This window comes from Pongo pygmaeus, chromosome 9 (genome assembly GCF_028885625.2).
Source record: "Pongo pygmaeus isolate AG05252 chromosome 9, NHGRI_mPonPyg2-v2.0_pri, whole genome shotgun sequence".
Classification (NCBI taxonomy): Eukaryota; Metazoa; Chordata; class Mammalia; order Primates; family Hominidae; genus Pongo; species Pongo pygmaeus.
In genome coordinates this window covers 13,600,299-13,622,577 of record NC_072382.2, presented here as the reverse complement: position 1 = coordinate 13,622,577, position 22,279 = coordinate 13,600,299, and the positions used below count along the sequence as shown (strand labels likewise).

At 55.0% G+C, this 22,279-nt stretch overlaps 2 protein-coding genes and 1 long non-coding RNA gene across 8 annotated transcripts in view; 2 read left to right on the top strand and 1 right to left on the bottom strand.

Moving 5' to 3' along the window:
* The first annotated feature begins 963 nt into the window (after positions 1-963).
* LOC134740323 (uncharacterized) lies at positions 964-9,990 on the top strand. The gene is made up of 3 exons (XR_010127718.1): positions 964-1,137; positions 1,564-1,697; positions 8,109-9,990. It is a non-coding gene; the product is annotated as an uncharacterized LOC134740323 (long non-coding RNA).
* Positions 9,991-11,079: 1,089 nt separating this feature from the next.
* On the top strand, positions 11,080-13,796 carry LRRC10B (leucine rich repeat containing 10B). Its single transcript, XM_054440907.2, has one exon. It carries the CDS (start codon positions 11,330-11,332, stop codon positions 12,206-12,208), a length of 879 nt encoding a protein of 292 aa, XP_054296882.1. The 5' UTR covers positions 11,080-11,329; the 3' UTR covers positions 12,209-13,796.
* A 3,948-nt stretch (positions 13,797-17,744) lies between these two features.
* Positions 17,745-22,279, bottom strand: part of SYT7 (synaptotagmin 7) — a 65,643-nt gene continuing 61,108 nt past the window's right edge. For all 6 annotated transcript variants that reach the window (XM_054439076.2, XM_054439077.2, XM_054439078.2 and 3 more), the window contains one exon: positions 17,745-21,175. In XM_054439076.2, coding sequence (XP_054295051.1) covers positions 21,071-21,175 — 105 coding nt within the window. In that variant the 3' untranslated portion in view covers positions 17,745-21,070. The remainder of the gene's footprint in view (positions 21,176-22,279) is intronic.

Sequence of the window (22,279 nt, the reverse complement as noted above, 5' to 3'; positions counted from 1 at the left end):
GCAGGGGGAGAATGATCACGCGACTCCCTGAGTGGTCACAGGCTGATGATGAGGTCTGACGATGGAGGCTATCGGTCAGAGTTCATCACAAGCAACAAAAACCACAGCTGGCTAATTTAAGCAGAAAAGGAATTTCTTAAAAGGACTTGGTCACTCACAGAATCTTCAGGTGGACCTGAGAATAAAACTTAGAGCACGGCTGGTCGTGGTGACTCATGCCTGTACTCCCAGCACCTTGGGAGGCCGAGGCGGGAGGATCACCTGAGGTCAGGACTCCGAGCCAGCCTGACCAACATGCAGAAACCCCGTCTCTACTAAAAATACAAAAATTAGCCGGGTCCGTGGTAGCAGGCGCCTGTAATCCCAGCTACTCAGGAGACTGAGGCAGGAGAATCGCTTGAACCCAGGAGGTGGAGGTTGAGGTGAGCTGAGATGGCGCCATTGCACTCCAGCCTGGGCAACAAGAGCAAAACTCCACCTCAAAAAAGAAAAGAAAAGAAAAAACACAAAACTTAGAGCCCACCCAGCCAGGAAGCACAAAGAAAATCGCCCCATGGCCCTGGGACCACACAGACCCCAGGCCTCCCCACCGCTGCTCCTGGGACACAGCCCCTGCTGCCGCTCCTCACACCACCCTCAGGAGGGATCTGAGTGACCCCTTCTGCTCAGCAGTTCTCATTTCCTATTCAGAATCTGACGTGGGTGTACCTGGGGGCGACTTCCGGGTCACAGGCTTCCACCTCGCTTGCAAGGGATGCCGGGAAAGTGAGCTCCCAGTGTTTTCAGCTGCCTTGGGAGGAGAGTGGGCTCTGTTTTGTAAGGCAGGTGGATTCTCCAACATAGCCAGGGGCTTCAGATGCTGGGAGGCCCAAAGAATTCAAATATCCTTCCCACGTGAGTTACCATCACTAAGAAGGGCATTTGTGGGGTACGTTCTGTAAGTGGGGTGCTCTCGCTGCTTTTACACATCTAGGGAGTTTGCTGTTGGCCTGCGAAGACCCTTTATGGGACATGGATCAAAGGTGCTGTTCCTCGAGATACTTACCTCCAGTGTAGGATCCTGGTGTCAAAAGGAATCGTTAGATATGGCTCCATTGTACATGGCATGACTTGTATAGCCAGACAGAGCAGGTATATGTGAGTATGGACTTCATAAGCCATACTCAAGACCTCAAAAGCGTATCTTGGGGCTGGGCGTGGTGTCTCACACCTATAATCCCAGCACGTCAGATGGCCGAGGCAGGTGGATCACCTGAGGTCAGGAGTTCCAGACCAACCTGGCCAACATGGCAAAACCCTGTCTCTACTAAAAATACAAAAATTAGCCGGACATGGTGGCACAAACCTGTAATCCCAGCTACTTGGAAGGCCGAGGCAGGAGAATACTTGAAGCCAGGAGGTGGAGGTTGCAGTGAGCCGAGATTGCGCCATTGCGTTCTAGCCTGGGTGACAGAAAAAAACAAAAAAAAAAGCGTATCTTGGTCTATCAGTAACAACTGGATTTAGCAAAGATGTGGACTCCCCCAGCCTAACCTCTCGGCTACACCCATGTCTGTCTTGCAGATGTGGAAACTTCTGGATGCCCGCCCTTGTGAGTTCACCTCTATGTCTACTCTACTGAGGCCTCTCCTTACAGGTAGAGTGACTTGTGAGAGGCCTGTTACATCCTCAGGCCACACCTGGTAAGGGAAGCGCAGGTGGGTCCCACCTGCCCTGGTGCCCCCCTCAGGATACCTGGGGGTATATACTTTTTCTCATGCCACCCCCAGGCTCTGCCCAGATGGGGCTGACGACTGGTTTTTGGGCCGGCATCCGTGTTTCCGGGCGCTGCTTGCCTGTTCTCTCCCACCTGCCAGTTGAACCTTAATCTCCTTTTGGGTGCTATCTTCTGGGATGACGCATCCTTCCCCTTTCCAGGGCTTATGGCATCAGCTCTCTGCTCTCGAAGTTCAAAGCCAAGCTTTTTTGGACCTACACAAAAGATTTCTCTTTCAAAACCGGCTGTTGTAAGGGTATAGTCTCAGCTCTGGATTTCAAAGCCTCTTTTGCAACTCAAAGCCAAGGATTTGACTCTTTGTTCTGAGTTTCCCTGGAGAGCAGGGAATATAGGAAACCAACTTAGCATATGAATGCAAGTCAATAGATATAAGGAAATTGTCTACAGTGGAATAAGTTAGTATCTCAAAATGACAGCACTCAGCTCCCATACGCTGTCACTGATGCTTTGTGATAATCCTTTGAGAAAGGGTGATTTTGCCCGATCCAGAGCTGAGACTAGGGTGAGGGGAGCAAGGCACTTGCTCTAGACACCACATTTAAAGAAGTGCCAAAAAAACCCACCTCCATAATTAAGTAATAGTTTGATGCAATCACTGTAAAAGTGAAAATTATTGCCAAAAATCCATGATGAACAAAATATCAAAATTTTAAATGAAGATGAGATTCGTGTTACTGATTTTTCCTTTGCCCGAAGTTTCCAATAATGGCCCCACACAGCATTGGCACTGATCTGGTTTTTTTTTTTTTTTTTTTTTTGAGACAGAATCTCACTCTGTCACCCAGGCTGGAGTGCAATGGTGTGATCTCAGCTCACTGCAACCTCCGCCTCCTGGGTTCAAGCGATTCTCCTGCCTCAGCCTCCCGAGTAGCTGGGATTACAGATGCACACTACCGAGGCTGACTAATTTTTGTATTTTTTGTAGAAACGGGGTTTCACCATTTTGGCCAGGCTGGTCTCGAACTCCTGACCTTGTGATACACCCGCCTCGGCCTCCCAAAGTGCTGGGATTGCAGGCATGAGCCACTGCGCCTGGCCTTCTGATCTGGTCTTTATGGCGCTCACATCCTAGTCCATCGGAAACAGACTTCAAGCAAATAATTCACAGTTATTATTTATTTAGTATGATTGGAATAATTACTTTGAAGGAGAACTGTGGGAGCTCAAGAATCTATAACAGGGGCTTGACGTGCTCTGAAAGATCCTGGAAGGGAAGTGTGTTAGTCTGTTCTTGCATTGCTATAAAGAAATACCTGAGGCTGGGTGGTTTATAAAGAAAAGACAAGATGGGCATGTTGGCTCACTCCTGTAATCTCAGCACTCTGGGAGGCCGAGAAGGGTGGATCACCTGAGGTCAGGAGTTTGAGACCAGCCTGGTCAACATGGTAAAACTCCATCTCTACTAAAAATGCAAAAATTAGCTGGGCATGGTGGCACACACCTGTAGTCCCAGCTACTCAGGCAGCTGAGGCAGGAGAATTGCTTGAACCCAGGAGGCAGAGGTTGCAGTGAGCTGAGACTGCTCCATTGTACTCTAGCCTGGGCAACAAGAGAGAAACTCTGTCTCAAAAAAAAAAAAAAAAGAAAAAGATAAAGAAAAGAAAAGATGTTTATTTTGACTCACGGTTCTATAGGCTGCACAGGAAGCATGGTGCCATATCTGCATCTGATGAGGGCTTCAGGGAGTTTACAGTCACGGCAGAAGTTAAAAGGGAGTAGCGTTATCACTTGGTGAGAGAGGGAGCAAGAGATAGGAGGGAAGGTCCCAGACTCCTAAACAACCAGATCTTGAGTGAACTGAGCAAGAATTCACTCATCACCAAGGGGACAGTGCTAAGCCATTCATGAGGGATCTGCCTCCATGACCCCAATACCTCCACTAGGCTCCACAACCCACATTGGCCATTACATTTCTTTTTCTTTTTTCTTTTCTTTTTTTTTTTGTTTGAGATGAAGTTTTGCTCTTGTTGCCCAGGCTGGATGGAGTGCAATGGGATGATCTTGGCTCACTGCAATCTGCACCTCCCGGGTTCAAGCAATTCTCCTGCTTCAGCCTTCCGAGTAGCTGGGATTACAAGTGTGCACCATCACGCCTGGCTAATTTTTGTATTTTTAGTAGAGACGGGGTTTCACCATGTTGGCCAGGCTGGTCTCAAACTCCTGACTTCAGGTGATCCACCTGCCTTGGCCTCCCGTAGTGCTGGAATTACAGGTGTGAACCACTGCGCCCAGCCAGGGATTACATTTCAACATGAGATTTGAAGGGGACAAACATCCAAACCGTATCAGGAGGTTTCAGCTGAGACCTTAAGGATGAGTAGTGTGAACCAAGCAGAATGGGAAGAAGAGAATTCCAAGCAGAGGGACTGGCATGTCCAAAGGTCCTGGGGGTGGAAAGAAGCTCGTCAGGTTGTAATGCCCAACCTTGTTTTTACCAATCCTGTTTTTGGACTCTCCCTCTTTCCTTTAATCGCCTAGCCTTGGTTCCACCTGAATTGACTCTCCTTTAGCTAAGAGAGCCAGACAGACTCCATCTTGGCTCTTTCACTGGCAGCCCCTTCCTCAAGGACTTAACTTGTGCAAGCTGACTCCCAGCACATCCAAGAATGCAATTAACTGATAAGATACTGTGACGAGCAATATCCGCAATTCCCAGAAATTCGTCTGATTGGTAACACCCAAAGCCCCGAGTCTATCACCTTGTAATAGTCTTAAAGCCCCTGCACCTGGAACTGTTTACTTTCCTGTAACCATTTATCCTTTTAACTTTTTTCCTACTTTATTTTTCTAAAATTGTTTTAACTAGACCCCCCTCCCCTTTCTAAACCAAAGTATAAAAGAAAATCTAGCCCCTTCTTCAGGGCCGAGAGAATTTTGAGGATTAGCCGTCTCTTGGCCGCCAGCTAAATAAACGGACTCTTAATTCGTCTCAAAGTGTGGCGTTTTCTTCAACTCGCTCAGGTACAACATGGTTAGCTCATCTCCAAGTGGTGACTCTGGGATCCAGGATCCTTTCCATCTTTAACATCACAGTAGATAAACAGAGCATGGAGGATTGTGCATTGATGTGGTATGTGTCACTTCTGCCCACATCTATTAGCCCAGCAGTCATCCCAGGGTCTAACCCTCTCGGCTAGGAAAAGTAGTTTTACTGAGGGCTCAGGAAGAAGAGGGGGAAAAACAGAAGCTGGTCACTCTCAGTAGCCTCTGCCGCAGGAGGACCGGGCCAGACAAGTCCTTGGTAGTCTTGGTTGGGACCTGGATCTGTATTCTTGGAGCAGATGATCTGATTTGCATTTGGCCACAGATCCAAGAAGGTATTAACATAAAGGGCGGCTGCCAGCCATGACCCCAGCATTCCTCCCAAGAGGAAGGAGTCGTCAAGTCCACTTTGCAGCTTGATGGCCTAACAGAACCCACTGGGGTGGTCAGAGTTCCATCTACAACATTCTGGAATGTGGCCTTGGGCACCAGTCAGCTTCTCCCCCTCCTCACACTCCCGTGGCCTTTGTTGCTCCAGCTCTGGCGTCTCTGAGGGGGACCTGGGAGGACTCTCAGCTTTCAACAGATCAGGCAGGTAACTCACAGAGTTAGGGTTCCAGGTAAACATGATCCCCAGGCCATGCCTGGGCTCTGGTTTCTTAGGCAGGATGGGAAGAGTAGGTTGGCAGTGGCTGAGCCAGCCTGGTGAGTTTGGCTATCACTGATGGGGTCTAGGCCAACGGTGGGCCAGAGACTGCCTGGAATTTGGTATCAGATAAGCCGTGAGCCCAGATCACAGGCCTAGGATGACCCAGGACCTGGGGACCTCTTTGTTCTGTCTTATGGGACCTGATTTGGGGTTCCTAGGCTTGCCCTGTGGATTTCAGGATACCCCCTAGTTAGGCAAACATATGAGCCCTGGGACCTGGGATGGGAAAGGGGAAGTGGTGTGGCTCGTAGCCACTCTTGTCCTCTCTGACAACATCAAAATCTCCAAGCAGGGCACCCCTAGAAATATTTTTGCTGTTTGCAGGATGGGGGTGAGCGTTTGAGCACCCAGGGTGGTTTCTCTAATTTCTCCCAGCCCACAGAGTCAATGAGACATAGTCGACAAAGCCTGGGCTTTGCAATAAGATGGACTGGGTTTGAATCCTGGCTCCGCCCCTTACTGGCTGTGTGACCTTGTAGCTCGGCAGTGGCTGTTTAACCACACTGAAACTCAAACTACTTAACCTCTCTGAATCTAATCTGTTTCTTCATCTGTAGAGCCAGAGGGTGGTGGGGAATATAGTACCTGCTCGGCAGAGCTGTTGTGAAGAATAAATTTGACAACCTGTAGGTGCTGAGTAAACGACAGCTAGCATTATCCTGTGGGAGAGAACCAAGAGGAGAGAGGTTAAAGTTGCACAAAATCCTTTCCCCAACACACACACATACACACGCATGCACGCATGCACGCACACACGTACACGCATGTACACACACGCGCGTGCACGCACACCTCCCCCCCGCAATATCCTGCAGCTGTAGCCAAAGGGATCCTGTTAAAACATATGTCCTCTATGCAAAATTCCCCCATGACCTCTTACCTAGAGTCAAAGCCAAAGTCCTCATGAAGGACAGGGGCCCTCCTCGGCCTGCCCAGTCCTTACTTTCTCTCTCTGATCTCCTCGACCGCCATGCTTCCCCTTGCTCCCTGGGCTGGGCCCCTTGCTGCTCCCAAAGTCCTCGACACACTCTTGCCCCAGGGGCTTGGCACTGCCATCTCCACTGCCGGGAGTGTACCCTGCCGTCTTTGCTCAATGCCATGGTCTCAATGAGGCCTCCTCTGGCCACTCAGGTGGTTTTTTTTTTTTTTTTTTTTTCAGACAGAGTCCAGCTCTGTTGCCCAGGCTGGAGTGCAATGGGCAATCTCAGCTCACTGCAACCTCTGCCTCCTGGGTTCAAGCAATTCTCCTGTCTCAGCCTCCCAAGTAGCTGGGATTACAGGCACCCACCACCACCCTGGCTAATTTTTGTACTTTTAGTAGAGACAGAGTTTCACCATGTTGGTCAGGCTGGCCTCGAACCCCTGACCTCAGGTGATTTGCCTGCCTCGGCCTCCTAAAGTGCTAGAATTACAGGCATGAGCCATCGCGCCTGGCCTTAGCCTCTCAGTTTTAAAGGACAGCCCCTCCCCACCCCCCACATTTCTCAGTCCTCCCCTCTCTTTTTTCAAAATTTAAATTTAAATTTAAATTTTTTATTAATAGAGATGGACTTTCACCATGTTGGCCAGGTTAGTCCTGAACTCCTTGCTTCAAGTGATCCGCCTATCTTGGCCTCCCAAGGAACTGAAATTACAGGTGTGAGCCAACACGCCCGGCCAGTCCTCCTCCTTTCTTTTCCCTGCTTTATTTCTTCGGTAGCCTGATCATGACCTGACACGTGTTTTGTTGATGATCTCCACTCGCATGAATATAAGTTCCACAAAGGCAGAGGGTTTGTCTATTATGTTTACATTCATAGTAATCCCCAGTGCCTAGGCATAGAAGTAGGTGCTTAAGGTTTGTTGAATGAATACCTGAAAGATGGCAGGAACTGAAGTTCTGGCTGGTGCAGGTAAGGGGAGTGGGCCATGAGGTGAGGACATCATCGCTTTCCTAGACACCCAAGAGACCGTGAACCCCTGGGAATTGCGCACATCATTGGGTGAGTCTCTGCCTCCATGCATTTTTCTGGAACAAGGGTCCCTACCTTCTTGCAGACATTGAACAGAGCCTGTGACTTCCCAGAGGAGCTAAGCACGCTCCCAGCTTTGACATCGCGTAGTTGGCTCTAACAGGTTTGAATCCTTGTTTTCTAAGAACCTAGGATGCTAAGATCCCATCATCTTATTCAGCAGCCAGGGGGGTCCTGGCCCCAAGGCAGGGAGGGGAATCCAGAGGGGACTTTGGCAGGGTCAGTGTGGAGGGGGCAGTAGTGCCTATAGGGACATTGGAGGGGAGACAAAGGAGACTTGTATATTATGTGTGCCGTTTTCTTCCTTTTATTTAAAAGAAAATAGGTTTAAAGCAAGTTTGATGAAATGTGAACAATTGTCAATGCTGGGTACTGGGCATGGGGGTGTTTATCACAGTGCCACACTTTTCCTATATTTTAAGAAATCCTTTAAAAAATACAGAGTTGGGGGTGGGCACTAATAGTTATAGCTCATGATTAGTAACAGAGAGGCAGTTTCTGGGGCCCTGGGGGACCTGCACTTTGGGTGTTTTTGCAGTGTGTGTGGGGGCAGAGGGGCTGGCCAGGGTCTGGGACCCATGCCTGGAGCTGACAGAGTCCTCTCTCCTCCCCTGCTTCCCCCTCCCAGGTCTCAGTTTCCTGCCTTCCTGGGAAGTGGGGAAAGGCTGAGAGGCCCCGTGCTGGGGGACGAAGCTAATTCATTAGTTACGCCTCAACAAGGGCCGGGTGCCTGCAGTGCCAGCGTGATTCATCATGATGATTGCCCCACTGCCAGCCTGCGTGGGCCTGGAACGCCAGCACATTTTACCTTTACCCACTGAGAAGGGCCTGGTGGGAGGTGAAGGTACAGGATCTGCCGAGAGCAGGAAAAAGACTCTGAGAAAGAAGAGGGCTGGTCCTCCATGCTCTCGGCCCCAGGAAGCTCTGCCAGGCTGGTGCCGGGGTGGAGAGGCTCATGTGGGCTCATGTGGTGCTGCCCGTGCTGATGGAGCCCAAGAGGGCAGCCTGGCGCTGGGTGCCAGCCTGAGCATGTGGCGAGGCTGGGCTGCTGAGCCTCCTCCTCCACAGCCAATGTTCCCTTGGTGAAACTGCTCGGGGGTTGGGGGAGGGACTCTCCTCATCCCATTAGCCTGGCTGGGTATTCCCTACCTTTCTGGTCTCTGAGAGGCTTACCTCTTCCAAGAAGTCCTCCCGAATGAGTAGAAGGGAGAGAGCTGGATTGGAACTTAAGTGACATCTGGGAGGAGCCTGAAGCCCCTCCGGGTGGGGCTGAGACTCCTATACCCTAGGTCTGGTGTCTGGCTTCCACCTGGGTCCTCTACCTTGGCCTGGATTCCTGCTTTCATTCTGCCAGTCTCTCCCAGGATGGGGGTGCATGGCTGGTTCCTGGCTCAGAGCAACATCTGCCTCTGTGTCCCCCCATCATCTGTCCGCCGCCTAACACCTCTTGCCACATTAGAATTGCTATTGCTCTGTCCTTTCATTCATTTATCCAACAAATATATATTATCTGAAAAAAAGCATGTGCTGAATAATTTCATTTGTGTGAAATTCAAGAACAGGGAAAACTGATTCATGAGGATAGAGGTCAGGATCATAGTTGCCTCTGCAAGGTGGGGATTGACCGCAAGAGGCTTGAGAGAACTCTTGGGTTGATGGAAATGGGACAGGGGTGTGTACATTTGTGAAAATGCATCCAAGAAGACACGATCTATGCATTTCACTGTATGCAATGTTTCCCTCCACTTTTTTTAACGTTAAATTTTTTTCAGCAAGGCGCAGTGGCTCATGCCTGTAATTCCAGCACTTTGGGAGGCTGAGGCAGGTGGATCACCTGAGATCAGGAGTTCGAGACCAGCCTGACCAACATGGTGAACCCCTGTCTCTACTAAAATACAAAAATTAGCTGGGCGTGGTGGTGGGCGCCTGTAATCTCAGCTACTTGGGAGGCTGAGGCAAGAGAATCGCTTGAACCCAGGAGGCGAGGCGGAGGTTGCAGTGAGCCAAGATCGTGCCATTGCACTCCAACCTAGGCAACAAGAGCAAAACTCTGTCTCAAAATAAATAAATAAATAAATAAATAAATAAAAATTTGCATTGAATGTCTACTGTATGCTCTAGAGCCTGTGCCAGTAGGGAAGGAGATGCCCAAACCTCCCTGGCCGGGCAGCTTATATTCCAGTGGGGATGGTTCCCATCCTCCCGTTGCATTGGCAACTGCTCTCTGCCCTTGGGCTGTCTTCCATCCCCCTTCCCCTGCAGTGGGGATGGCAACGGGCGTGGGCCAAAGGGCAGCGTGCTGTCCTGAAGTCAGTCCATTCAGCCAGTTACATGGGTCACACCAGCCGGGTTCAAGAGAAGGCAGGAGGCAGGAGGCTTGGAGCCCGAAAATTTGGCTCCCGGGCTGCAACCTCTATGCACTGTGTGACCGTAAGCAGGGTGCCTAATCCCCGCGAGGCCACTTCTCTCATCTTTCATGTGGGATTATAATGCTGTCTTTGTAGCTTTGTCCCGAGAATCAGAGGCTGTGTTGTGAGAAAATTCATTGCTGGAGGTGGAGTGACCCCTGTTTCCATCTATCGGTATGGTTTATGGTTAGGAACACAGGCTCTCGAGTCACACTACCTGGCTTCGAATCCAGCTGCTCATCAGCTGGGTGACCTTGGGCACTTCACCCAGCTCAGACTGACCCAGCTCAAGTCATGTCTCTTTGACCCTCAGTTTCTCCATCTTTAAAATCGGGGTGATGAGGGTGTCTACCTCATAGGCTGTGCCAAGGACCCAACGCAATGCTTTCAGCATAGTGCTGGGCACACGTGGGCTCGAAGCCAATGACAGCCAGTGCTTTTCTGCTAGGAGCTCCGGCAGGACTCCGGATGGGAGGTGGGGGGAGAAGGCAGGGGGGATCTGCTGCTGGTGGTAGCAGGCGAACGAAGAGTCATGGAATGAGAGTGGCCATGATTGGTGGCTCAAAGGCGTTCACGTGTCCCAGTCCTCTGTCCACCGCAGCCACACACAGACTTTGAGCGTCGGTGGAGGGATCCTAGCAGGAGAGAGGGGTGTGAGTGTAGCAATGAGGAAGCTGTAGGGCAATTAGGCGGGGCGGAGCCAAGCCCTGGGTCCCGGTAAAACCAGCAGATGTGAAAAGGGCCGGACAGTAACACTGTTTCGAGTTACCATACTGAAGTGATCCCAGCAGGTAGGCCGGCCGCACGCCGCTGGACGTGAATGGCCGGCAGTGACCGCGCCCCTCATCCCTCCTTGTGAGCCTCTAGTCCAGAGTCTTTGATCCACCGCCGACGTTTCCTTCGCCTTCTTGGACCCGCGGCTCTGGGGCGCACACAACCGCACACCAAACGGCGTCGGGCGTCGGGTCTCAGTGCCAGGCTTGGCCGGGGTGGGGAATCTCTCTGCTTGCGCTTGCTCCGCGGTGGGCTGGATGGGCAGGTAGGGGGCGGGCTCCGGCGCTGGGACCCCACTAGGGTGGCGCCTTGGCCCCGCCCCGCCCCGCCCTCCCTCCGCCTCATTGGCAGCCGCACGCGCGTCGGGGTTGCCAGGGCGACGGGTCGCTAAGCTGCGAGTCAGCGCGAACCCTAGCCAGTCGGCCTCCGGCTGAGGCAACGGGGGAGGCCCGAGGGCGGGCGGTGGAGCGCGGCGCGAGGCGGCGGTGCCCCAAGTGGGTGCCTCCTCCCGGCCTCGCACGGCCCCCCTCCCGGCGCGGGGGCAGGCCGGGGCGGGGGGCCCGGGGGCCGGCGCGGCTCCGGCACCGTCGGGGCGGCTGGGGGGCGGCCGGGGCGGGGCGATGCCGGGCGGTGGCAGTGGCGGCGGCCCCGGCCGGGGCCCGTGACCATGGGCATCGCCGAGTCCACGCCGGATGAGCTGCCGTCGGACGCAGAGGAGCAGCTGCGCAGCGGCGACCAGCAGCTGGAGCTGAGCGGGCGGCGGTTGCGGCGGCTGCCCAGCGCAGTGTGCGCCCTGAGCCGCCTGCAGAAGCTGTATGTGAGCGGCACGGGGCTGCGCGAGCTGCCGGAGGAGATCGAGGAGCTGCGCGAGCTGCGCATCCTGGCGCTGGACTTCAACAAGCTCGAGCGCCTGCCTGACGGCCTGTGCCGCCTGCCGCGCCTCACGCGCCTCTACCTGGGCGGCAACCGGCTGCTGGCGCTGCCCGCCGACTTCGCGCAGTTGCAGAGCCTGCGCTGCCTCTGGATCGAGGGAAACTTCTTGCGGCGCTTCCCGCGGCCGCTGCTGCGCCTGGTGGCGCTGCAGTCGCTCCAGATGGGCGACAACCGGCTGCGCGCGCTGCCGGCCGAGCTGCCGCGCATGACGGGCTTGCGCGGCCTCTGGCTCTACGGCAACCGCTTCGAGGAGTTCCCGCCCGCGCTGCTGCGCATGGGCCGCCTGCACATCCTCGACCTCGACCGCAACCGCCTGGGCGGCTTCCCCGACCTGCACCCGCTGCGCGCGCTACGCGTCTTCTCCTATGACCACAACCCCGTCACCGGGCCCCCGCGCGTCGCGGACACCGTGTTCCTCGTGGGCGAGGGCGCCGTCGAGCGCATGGCGGAGCGCGACGAGCCCACGCCCCGGCCTCCGCCCCGGCGCCCAGCGCGGGCCTTTGAGGATGAGGAGGAGGAAGACCTGCTTATAGGTGGCGCTGGTTCCCGGGCTCTGGGCGCCCCCGGGGGCAGCCTCCGCGCCCTGGAAGCCACTCCAGGACTGGGCACCTGAGCCTATGTTCTGGCTGATGGGCTTCAGCCACTCTGAGAGGAGGGGCTCTAGGAAGCTTTGGCTGGTTGGACCTGCGGGACCGGTGGGCCCCTGCTTAGGTCAATGGAGCGGCCACTTTTGGCGAGTTGCCGGGCACAGGCAGGGCTGGGGCTCATCTTCAGACACTCCTAGGTAGTGAGAGGACTGACTATACCCTGGCTGATCTGTGGGCAATTGTCAGACCAAGAAGTCTGGGCTGGGTCCAGTCCCCGATGGAGCCACTGATAACAGAGGCACCAGCTTCCTCCTGGAACTAGGGTCACTGGGGACCACAGAATTGTCACGTCTCCCTGAGTCTGGATGCAGGGCGCCCAACACCCTCCCTCTTTCTGGGGTTTGGGTCTCCTAGGCCCACCCTTTCTAGGACAGGAGTCGCTACCTCTGGGGTGGACTGCGTGCCTGTGTGGGGCCGGACTGCCCTTGCGAGGAGGGCCTGGCCCAGGAGCAGGGGCTTGGAGTGGGGCTGGTGCCAGGGACGGAAGTGGGAAACAGATGGGGGCCCCAACACCGAAGCTGCCCTCACCACTCCACCAGGGCTGATCGTACATACCTCCCTCCTCGGCCCCCTGAGATTGGTATGGGGCACAGAAGGCAGGGGGTCACCCCCACCCTATTCTGTTCTCTTCTCCCAGCCTCCCAGCATGTGCCTGGAATCTTGCTGGGAAGAGAGACTCCCCCTCCACTCCCCACCCCATAGCCTGAGCCTTCCAGCTGTCAAGTTTGAAAAGAAGCCACCGTGCCTCCAGGGCCTCCTGCACCGCAGAGAGGGGCTCTCTGCTCTGGGAGGCTGCTCAGCGCCTCTCCCACGGCCTGCACTCTCCTTTCCCTTAAATGGGCACAGCCAGGGTGGCTGGCACGGGACTGGCACTCTGTACCTCCACTCCGTCACCAGGGACAGCCCCGAGGGGGTGAGGAGAGGGGCCTTGCTCTGCGATTCCCAGAGCCAGATCTTCCTCATCCAAGCAATAACGGGACGAGGGAGCCAGGGCCAAGGACACTCAGGGACACTGTTGGGGCAGGGGCCCCACATGGTAACGTTTTCTTTAGGGAGAAGAAAAAACAACTGGCTGTAAACGTAAATTATATTTCTTGGAGAAAGAATGTGCATTTCCCATGTGCCTGTTTATTTATAATCCCTGGGAGCACCGGAACCCACTGCTGTGGGGACCCTGGGCTCCCTCTGGCACTGCCCCCGCCCAACGTGCCCCCCCACCCCCCGCTCCATATCAGACCGACCCTGCCAACTGTTGTGTGCTGTCTGTCTGGGGAACAAGTGCTGTCGTCAGGGGTGGCTTTTGCCCTTCGAAGCTGCTCTCCTGTCTTGCGGAATCCCACAGCTTAATTCTGCAGAAGATTTTGTATGTTTTTGAGTCACCCTCAAGCTGGGCTGATCGTTCCCTACTCTTTGACTGGCACTGCCCCTCCACCCCTCCATGACTCTAGACTTGCCTCCCTCCATCTCTCTCGCTCTATTTTCCTCTTTCTGTCTCTCCTTAGTCTCTTTTTGCTCAGTTTTGGCATTTCTTTCTCCTCTTGTTGTTCAGGAAAATAATAAATAACGATTTAAAGAAAGGAAGAAAGTTGTAAAACCTCAAGGCTGGAGGCCCATCTCCCCGGAGAAGATCCTGCCAGGTCTTCATCACCAGGCAACAGGGGCATACCGGGCCAAAAGGTCAGGCCCTGCCCAGCAGCTCTGCTGGCACATGGGGCTGGGCCCAGGCTAAGGAGGAGGCTGGGCCCAGGCTGAGGAGGAGGCTGGGCCCAAGCTGAGGAGGAGGCTGGGCCCAGGCTGGGGAGGAGGCTGGGCCCTGGCTGAGGAGGAGGCTGGGCATGGGTCTGGGGCTGTCAGCTTGCAAATAAGAGTGAAGGCCTTGAACGGACAGAAAGAGGTGGTGGGTGGGGAAGATTGGAGACTGCCACCTTCCCAAGGAGGAAGAGGGTCTGGAGCCTGGCTGTTGTAGACCTTGTCCCTCCCAGAGTTCCCCCTGTTGGGGTTCCATCAGGGCCAGTGGGCCTTCCAGGGGTCTGGAAACTTGGAGAAAGTAATTTGAGAGATGATCACTCTGCAGGTGGGGTAGGAGCTGCAGGTGGGGTAGGAGCTGCAGCTGACTGGGGACTCTCCTGTTGACCTGCCACTTGTATCACAGCATAGGGAAAATATACCCTGGGCCTAGAATCAGAAGGCAGGGATTCCAGGCCTAGTTCTGCTATTTACCAAGTGATCTTGAGCAAGTCATGACCCCCTGGGCCTTAGCTTCTTCATCTGTACACGAGGAGTTGGGTTTATTTATTTATTTACTTTTATTTTATTTTATTTTTTCCAAGATGGAGTCTCTCTCTGTTGCCCAGGCTGGAATGCAGCAGCATGATCTTGGCTCACTGCAACCTCTGTTTCCCAGGTTCAAGCGGTTCTCCTGCCTCAGTCTCCTGAGTAGCTGGGATTACAGGTGCACACCACCACGCCCGGCTGATTTTTGTATTTTTAATAGAGACAGGGTTTCACCATGTTGGCCAGGCTGGTCTCGAACTCCTGACCTCAGGAGATCTGCCTGTTTCGGCCTCCCAAAGTGCTGGAATTACAGGCTTGAGCCACCGCACCTGGCCCAAGGAATTGGGTTTATTTAGATCTGATGCTGCATCTCAATACTTCGTGCAAGGGGTTTGTCTACCTTCCTTTCATGCAAATCTTAGACACAGGAGCAGCAGGGTGCAGAGGTAGCCATGGTCACCTGCAATAACTGCTGTCATGAGTGAGCTCAGGTCTCCTCCCTCTGTCTGGTCTGTTTCCCTGTACCTCCTCCCCTGCTGCTCTCACTTGAGGACTCTAGGTTGGGGCAAAGTCCTGGCAATGAGTCCCCCGGGCCACCCTGAGGCCCTTAGGGCCTTACCCTTTTGCTTTGTCAAACGTGGCACTCGCAGCCATGACTGCTTGCCAGTTGAGCAGGTGCTCCCCCGGGGAATGGGAATGGGCTCTGTCCCTGGCCCTGCTACTCGCTTGCTCTCCACCCTCAGAAGCCAGTCCCTTCTGGAAAGTTTGAGTTTGGTTAAATTGGGTGCTGATGCTATAGAGCATGATTGAGGGTCTCTGTCTCCATGTGAGTAGGGAGGGAGCTACTGCCAGGGACAACTGGGTGTCACAGCTCCCCTCGGTGATGGAGATAGCACTGTATTAGGAGTCCTAGCATTGCCCCACCCACAACTTCCTGTGATTCCCACTTGGCCTCTGGGGAGCAGGGGGCAGGGGGGACTGGAAGGGACGCTTATAACAATGGGACAGGATGGATGGGCTGCCTCTGCGGTTTCCCACATCGTCCTGGGGCAGTCAGAGGTGGGCAGGCCATGGCGGAATAGCGCAGGGAAATTCTGCAAGAGTCATGTGTGTACCAGAGATTCAGGGGCAGAGGCCAAGGGAGCTGGCGGTCAAAGCAAGAAGTTTCCTTCCTGCTGTGGGAACCAAGCGGAGGGAAAGGCGGAGGAGGCGGCAGGGCAACAAACGGCGGGGGGAGGGGGCAAGTGACTCACCCGTAAGCGGTGTGAGGACTCCCAACCCAGTGCTCACTGTGTCACAGAAGAACTGCTTGGTCCCTGGCTGGCAGTCAGGTCTGTGAGTGGAATGGCTGAGAACTGCGCCTGTTCTTGCGGCCCCCGCCCCCACCAGCCTCCAGGCAAGCAGCCCTGCTGGCCAGTGTGGCAGCAGAGACCCAGGCCTGGAGCCTTTTCCAACCTTGTCAATGCCATTCCTCACCCCCTTCCCACCCACCCTCATGGGACTCAGGAAAGCGGGAGAACAGGTTCTTGGAGCTGGGGGCCCTACCCAGAAGTCCCTCCCTGCCTCCAATGCCACCACACTGGCTTACTCAGCCGTCTGTCCCAAAGCTTCCTCAAGACACCTGGCGATCTTGTTCTGAAGATGAACGTTTATTAGCACACCCGGACGTGCCACATGGAACACGTATGCAGACAGGGATCCCTGCCCAGGGGGCTCACAATCTAAACAAGACACGACACATACACACAGGACACAGACACGGGGAGCGGGGCATGTTCACGGGAAACAGATGGTCTGGGGAGCCACGAGCTGGGGCATCGGCGTGCTCAAGCCTTGTCCTTCTGGTTGTCTTTGTGTGGGAGGGAGAGGAGCACAGGACGTAACCCAAGACAGCCTTCCAGAAAGCAGCAGTATCCAGCGGGGAGCTCACAGGAGAATGAAAACACCAGAGGGCGATGGTCCCAGGTACAGGGAGGGGTGGGGGAGCATCTCAGAGCAGGCATGGATGAAGACAGACCCAGAGAAGTAAAAACGGAGGAAGGCAAAAAGTCCAGGGAAGCGCCCGAGCCAGTGGCAAGGGACTGCCCTCTGTGCTGGGCCTGAGCTGTCTCTGACTTCAGGCTCAGTTTTCCAGGGCTGCTTTCACGGGAGAGCGCCTGAACAGAAGCTCTGGCCAAGGGCGCCCCTGAGGCTACTTACCTGACCCCGGGGCTTCCTCTGATCTCTGGAACAGAGATCAGAAGGGATATCTAAACCAGGTTGTGGGAAACGAGGGACAGACAGCTTTGGATGGGGTACTTGGTGCGTTCCGGGAGGCAGCTGCTGGCCCCAGGTGCTGGGAGCAGGGGGCTGACGGGATGGCCCGCTTCACTCCTGGCGGGGGCAGGGGCCAGCAGGTGGACACATGACAACGGGGATGTGCTCGTTCCTTTTGTGCCTGTGTCTGAACCAGATGTAGCACCTTCCTTCTGAAGTACCCTGAGAGCTGTGGGGGCTCAGCTTCCCCTGGGCTGGGCGGGGAAGGAAGGGCAGAGGATGGGGATGGTTATTGCTTTGTTGTGGCCAGAAGAAACAGGTGGAAGGAAAGAGCTTGCCCAGGGCCACAGAGGCTGCAGAGGGGATGACAACCCAGCTTCCCACACCTCAGGCTGGAACCTGTTCTATTGAGTGGAAGAGACTTTTCTAATCCTAAAGAATGAAACTAGAAGAGGGCTGAGACAAGCCACAGGTCCAGCCAATAGACACAGAGCTCCTTGTCTTTGCTTTTCCCACCTCAGGGACCAGGAAGGAGGCGCTGGCCTGAAACTACAGTGGCCCCGTGGGTGGTGGTGGGAAAGCTGGAGTGTCCCCCTTTGGTTTGTCTGAACTGCCTTGGAGGGTGGCAAGGGTCCTCTGAGAACGGAAGGAGGGGACGTCAGGCTGGGTGACCCTGGAGGGCACCCCTGAGGCCTAGAGAGGACTCTACTCCCAAAAAGCCTTGTGTCAGGCCTGATGTGGGAGATGTAGCTGCCTCTCTGCTTTCTGGGAAGCCAGTGGGATCATATTCTATAGAGATCTGAGGATGGCTGGACGCTCGGGAAGGGCCTGGTCACCAGTGAAGTCAAATCCCAAAGGTGACACACTGAGGGGAGGCTCAGCCCCGGGGCCCCCATCCCCTTCACCCCACTGCCTCTGCCCCCAGGGAGGTGAGGGAGGGCTGGAACCCACGGAGGAAACAGCCAAGGCCCTACTTTTTCACGATCCTTTATTAATCAGAACAGGCCTTGCCACAAAAAGCAGGGCCCATTCCCACAAAAATATGATTTTGCAAAGAGGAAATCTTGCTGGCTTGGAGGGTATGTGTGGTGGAAAAATTTTGTATGGTTCTTTTTTTCCTGTTTTTTTTTTTTCTTCAGTTTTTCTTCATTTCTCTTCGCTGCAAAATTTTTTTTTTTTTTTGGTGATGGTGGGTTTTTGTTTTATTTTTTATAAAACACTTGCACTCAAGGACATACAAACAGTGGCCACCAATCCCCACCCCTGGGGGACTCAGGGGAGCCCCCCTGGCTTGTTTGTGGCTGTTTTTCTCTGTCCCTTCCCTGGCATCTGGTGCCAGAGGGCAGGTGCGGGGGTCCTGGGGCAGGTGGAATTTGTACAGCACTTTCATGGGGACATGGTCACAAGAAAGGAAACCAGGACAAGATAAGGACTAAGTCTAGGGCACCCACAAAGATGGCAGACGAGGCCCATAAAAGGGCCTGCGACACAGTGAAGAGACGGATGGGCCTGCATTGGCCTCAGCTAACTCTGGAGGCTCTGTGGGGGAGGGGCAGGTGGGCCTTGCAGTCAGGATTCGGTAATTACACTTTGCTCACGGGTAGCACCTTCGGAGTCCTCCTGCCTTGACCCCCAGGTCAGGTGATGGTGGCCTCACAACCTCCCCTATGAGGTAGGTGAAGTATTATTACCATCATTTTACAGATGGGGAAACTGAGGCTCAGGGAGTGCGGGTGACTTGCCCAAAGTCCTGGGATGGTGGCAGGGCTCCGGTGCCCTCCCCCCACCCTCAAGTTCCCCCATTCTCTGCTCTCCTATTGCCCTAGACCGCCCCCGCCCCATCCCATACCACCCTTGCCTCCCGTGCTAGCCTACCCGGCCCTCGGCCCACCACTTGCCGCCCCAACATAGCATCCCAGAGCTCCACCTGCACGTGGTGGTGGTGGGGCGCTGGGGAAGCCCAAGCCTGGTCGCTAATGTGCCTGGGTGGGGTCTGGTTGGGAAGAGACCCCTGCCAGGAGGTGCTCTCTGCATAGGATTGGCTAAGAGCTCCGTGGGCGGGGCTCGGGAAAAGGGGGAGCCGTTGCCCCGCCCACTCGATACAAGTTGGTTGGATCCCCAGGGGACTCCCTAGCAGGCGAAGGGGCCTGGGAGGCGGGGGCTGGCTCACTGGGCGGTCTTCCGCGGGGCAGGCGGGTGCTGGAGGGACAGGAAACCGAGGCGGATCCAAGGGAGGAGTGGAGAAGGGCAGATCCCCTCCTCCGCTCAAGACTTCCCACCACACTCTCTCCCACGTCCACGGGGCCTCGGGGTCGCTGCCCTCCCGTCCCGGCTGGGGGCCGCTCCCCAGCCCGCCAAAGAGGAGGATGCAGTTGGGGCCGACCCCATTTTAAGCAAAGCTACAATATAGAAACATTTGGATTTACAAGGAACGTGGGTGACTATTTGCTTTACATTAGCATTCTTCACTCTACAAAACGATTCACCTACTATGTATGATGTTCCTCCAGATCCCAGGGAGAGGAAATGGTGGGGGTGTGCGATTCAATTTCAGAAAATTTCGGTATGGGCAAAAGGCGACCCATATACTGCAGCAAGCAGAATGCTCAGCTCAAGGGGAAGCCGATCGAAGGAAAATGGTTCCCAAATGCCTATGGTCTCCCCACGCCCTGGATGTGGGGACCCTATCCAGAGTCCACTTCTCTTTGGGGTGTCACAGGCCCATCCAGAGTGGAACTGTGGGCTAAGACCACGGCCACAGACTGTGGGGACCTGGCGCCACCTGGCGGTGGTTCTGGGAATGTCAGGCCCAGGCTCGTGGACCCCCAGGATTGGAAGCTTTGTCACCAGCTGGGTCTTGTATCAATACCAGGACCAGCGTGGGGATGAAAGGGCTTAAGCAGGGATCAGCCTGAAATCTGCCGTCTCCAAGGGGAAGCCAGTTTTAGTCTCATCAGTGGCTGAGGCAGAGAAACCACAGCTTCTTTGTGTGTGGCAACCTCAGAACTCACAGAATCCTGGTCTTTTCTCTGCCTCCTTTCCCTGCACTGTGAGTGAGTCAGGCAGAAGGAGCTGCTCCCGGGGACCAGGGAGCGGGGAAGGGTGAGAAGACAGTCCTGGAGAAGGTCAGGTGATGGAAGATCAGAGAGCACGCACGATGAGACGGAATGAATGGAAGGTCTACAAGCATCGGGGGATGGAGGGGTGGAGGAAAGAAGGGTGGGGGTCTGCACAGGCAGGGAGAGATGAGGAAGGGCAGGGAAGCTGGAAAGCATGGAGAATAGGGCAGATGTGGCTGCGTATGAGGTGTGGGAAGCTGGCGGGGGGTCTTTTGATGAAGGAGTTAGGGCAAAGCTAGTCGGGCTCAGGACCCGTTGAGAAGGAAGGGAGATGAATCCTGGTGGAATGCTATGCACACAGTAGGTGCCTAAAAGGTGTAAGCCAGTGTTCAAGAGATGAAATTGCTGAGGAGGGAACTACTTCAGATTGTGAGCAGAGCGGGGCACCAAGGGGAGAAGGGGAGGAGATGGGGGGATGGCAGGAGGCAGCCCAGTTCTCAGCCCAGCTCCAGCAACTGCAGCTCTTCTGTTTCCGACCTCTGCCTCACCCTACCCCACTCAGCCCTACAGGCCTCTCCTCTCACACCCCAGCCTCCAACCCTGCCTGGCCTTCACGAAACCTGCCTTCTCTGTATAGTCCTCTGCACTTCCAGGCCTCTGTCCCCACGCACACACACAATGGACACAACACAAGTACAAAGGGCCACAGCTCCAGGACCCAGGAGCGGGCTATATACTATCCTCGGCATTCAGGGCCCAGCCGGCACCTGAAGCTGCCCTGGGGATGGGCCTCTCCCGGCCAGAGCAGAGCCAAACGCCTCAGCCTCCCCTCCCTGGGTCCACATCGGGGGCTGGAGAGGGAGTGGCCTCTCTCCACTCCAGGTGCTGCCTTAAAGAAAACGGGGGACCATGCCCACCTGGCGGGCCTCTGGAGGGGTCTGCCTGTCTGGCCGTCTGGCTCTCGAGCTCCCCCAACTTCTTTAGTATTAGTAATTCAGGAAGAAAAGGGGCAAAGCAGGAAAATGCCTCCCAGAGCCCCTTCCCCCGAGCTGGACTGTGAGGGATGGGGCTGGTACTTCCTAGAAACAGGGCCCAGTTGAGTCCTGGGACCCCCCCGGCTGAGCCCTCAGGGTCCTCCCCTCCCTATGGCAGGGGGCTCAGGCCGGGCGTTGTGCATAAAGTGGTGAGGGCATGATGGGGACCTGGGCCCTCGGCCCCCTGGGCCTCCCTTGGCCCCACTCAGGCCTTCAGCTGGTGCCACTGGGCCACGGGCTGCCGGGGACGGGCAATCATGTCCTTCCAGTGCTTCACCTCCCCTGGCCCGCTCTTCCAGGACAGGTAGATCTGGGGAGAAAGGGGAGACGATGGCATTGGCACAGGCTCCAGGGCACTGGCCCTTTCCCCCACAGGGGTGACACCCCAACTCCACCATGATACCCTAGCCTGTGGCCCCCCAGCCTCCACATGCTGTGACAACCTACCCCACAGAGGCGCCCTCCTCCCTCCCCCGGTCAGCCTGATCTATTTTCCTGGTTGTCTACCCCCACACCCCCAAGCCTGGGCACACCAGACCTCTCGGAATTAGACTGCCAACCTATTTTGCAGTGGGGTCTGGAAGGTGGGGTTGGAGGCAGCTTGTCTCCATGGCCTTCCCTGCCCTATCTGTTGGGTGCTGTCCAGCCCCCCTTAATTATAATCGTTCCCAACTCCTGGGCACTTGCTACATGTGAGTACTGAGCTAGGGACTTCATACACATAGATCATCAAATCCTACAACGGTGAGGGTGAGGTAGGATTATATGATTATCTCCATTTTTCAGATGGGAAAACTAAGGTGCAAAGAGTTAAGAGACTTACCCACAGTCACAGGGTTTATAAGTGGCGCAGAGGGACTGAAATCCAGGTCTTTGGAGCTCTATGCTACCGGCCTAATCCTGCTTCGCAGCCTCATGGGGCTGCATGCATGAATCCCTCCGGAACCCCCAGGATTGGCCCAGCTGACCTCAGCTTTGGGACTTGGGGGTGATTAAGAGTACGAGCATTGGAGAAAAAACAGATATATGGGGCCTTCTATAGGACACCTGGCCAGTATTCCTTAGGACCGTTAAGATCATAGAGAATGGGAAAGACTGAGAAACTGTCATGGGCCAGAGGGGATGGGGGAGACGTGACTATTAAATGCAATGTGGTGTCCTGGATTGGATGCTGGGACAGAAGGAGGACATTAACGGAAAGACTGGTGAAATACAAATAACGGCTGGAGTCTAGTTCACAGCAATGCACTGCCCATGTTGGTTCCTCAAGCTGTGACGAATGTCCTATCAAATGTGAGACGCTAACAACTGGGGAGGCTGGGTAAGGGGTAGACGGGAACTCTCTCTACTATCTTTGCCACTTTTCTGGAAATCTAAAATTATTCAAAAATAGTGGGTTTTTTTCGTTTGTTTG

Coding starts and splice junctions, on each gene's coding strand:
- LRRC10B (XM_054440907.2), top strand. CDS start 11,330: ATGGGCATCGCCGAGTCCACGCCGGATGAGCTGCCGTCGGACGCAGAG.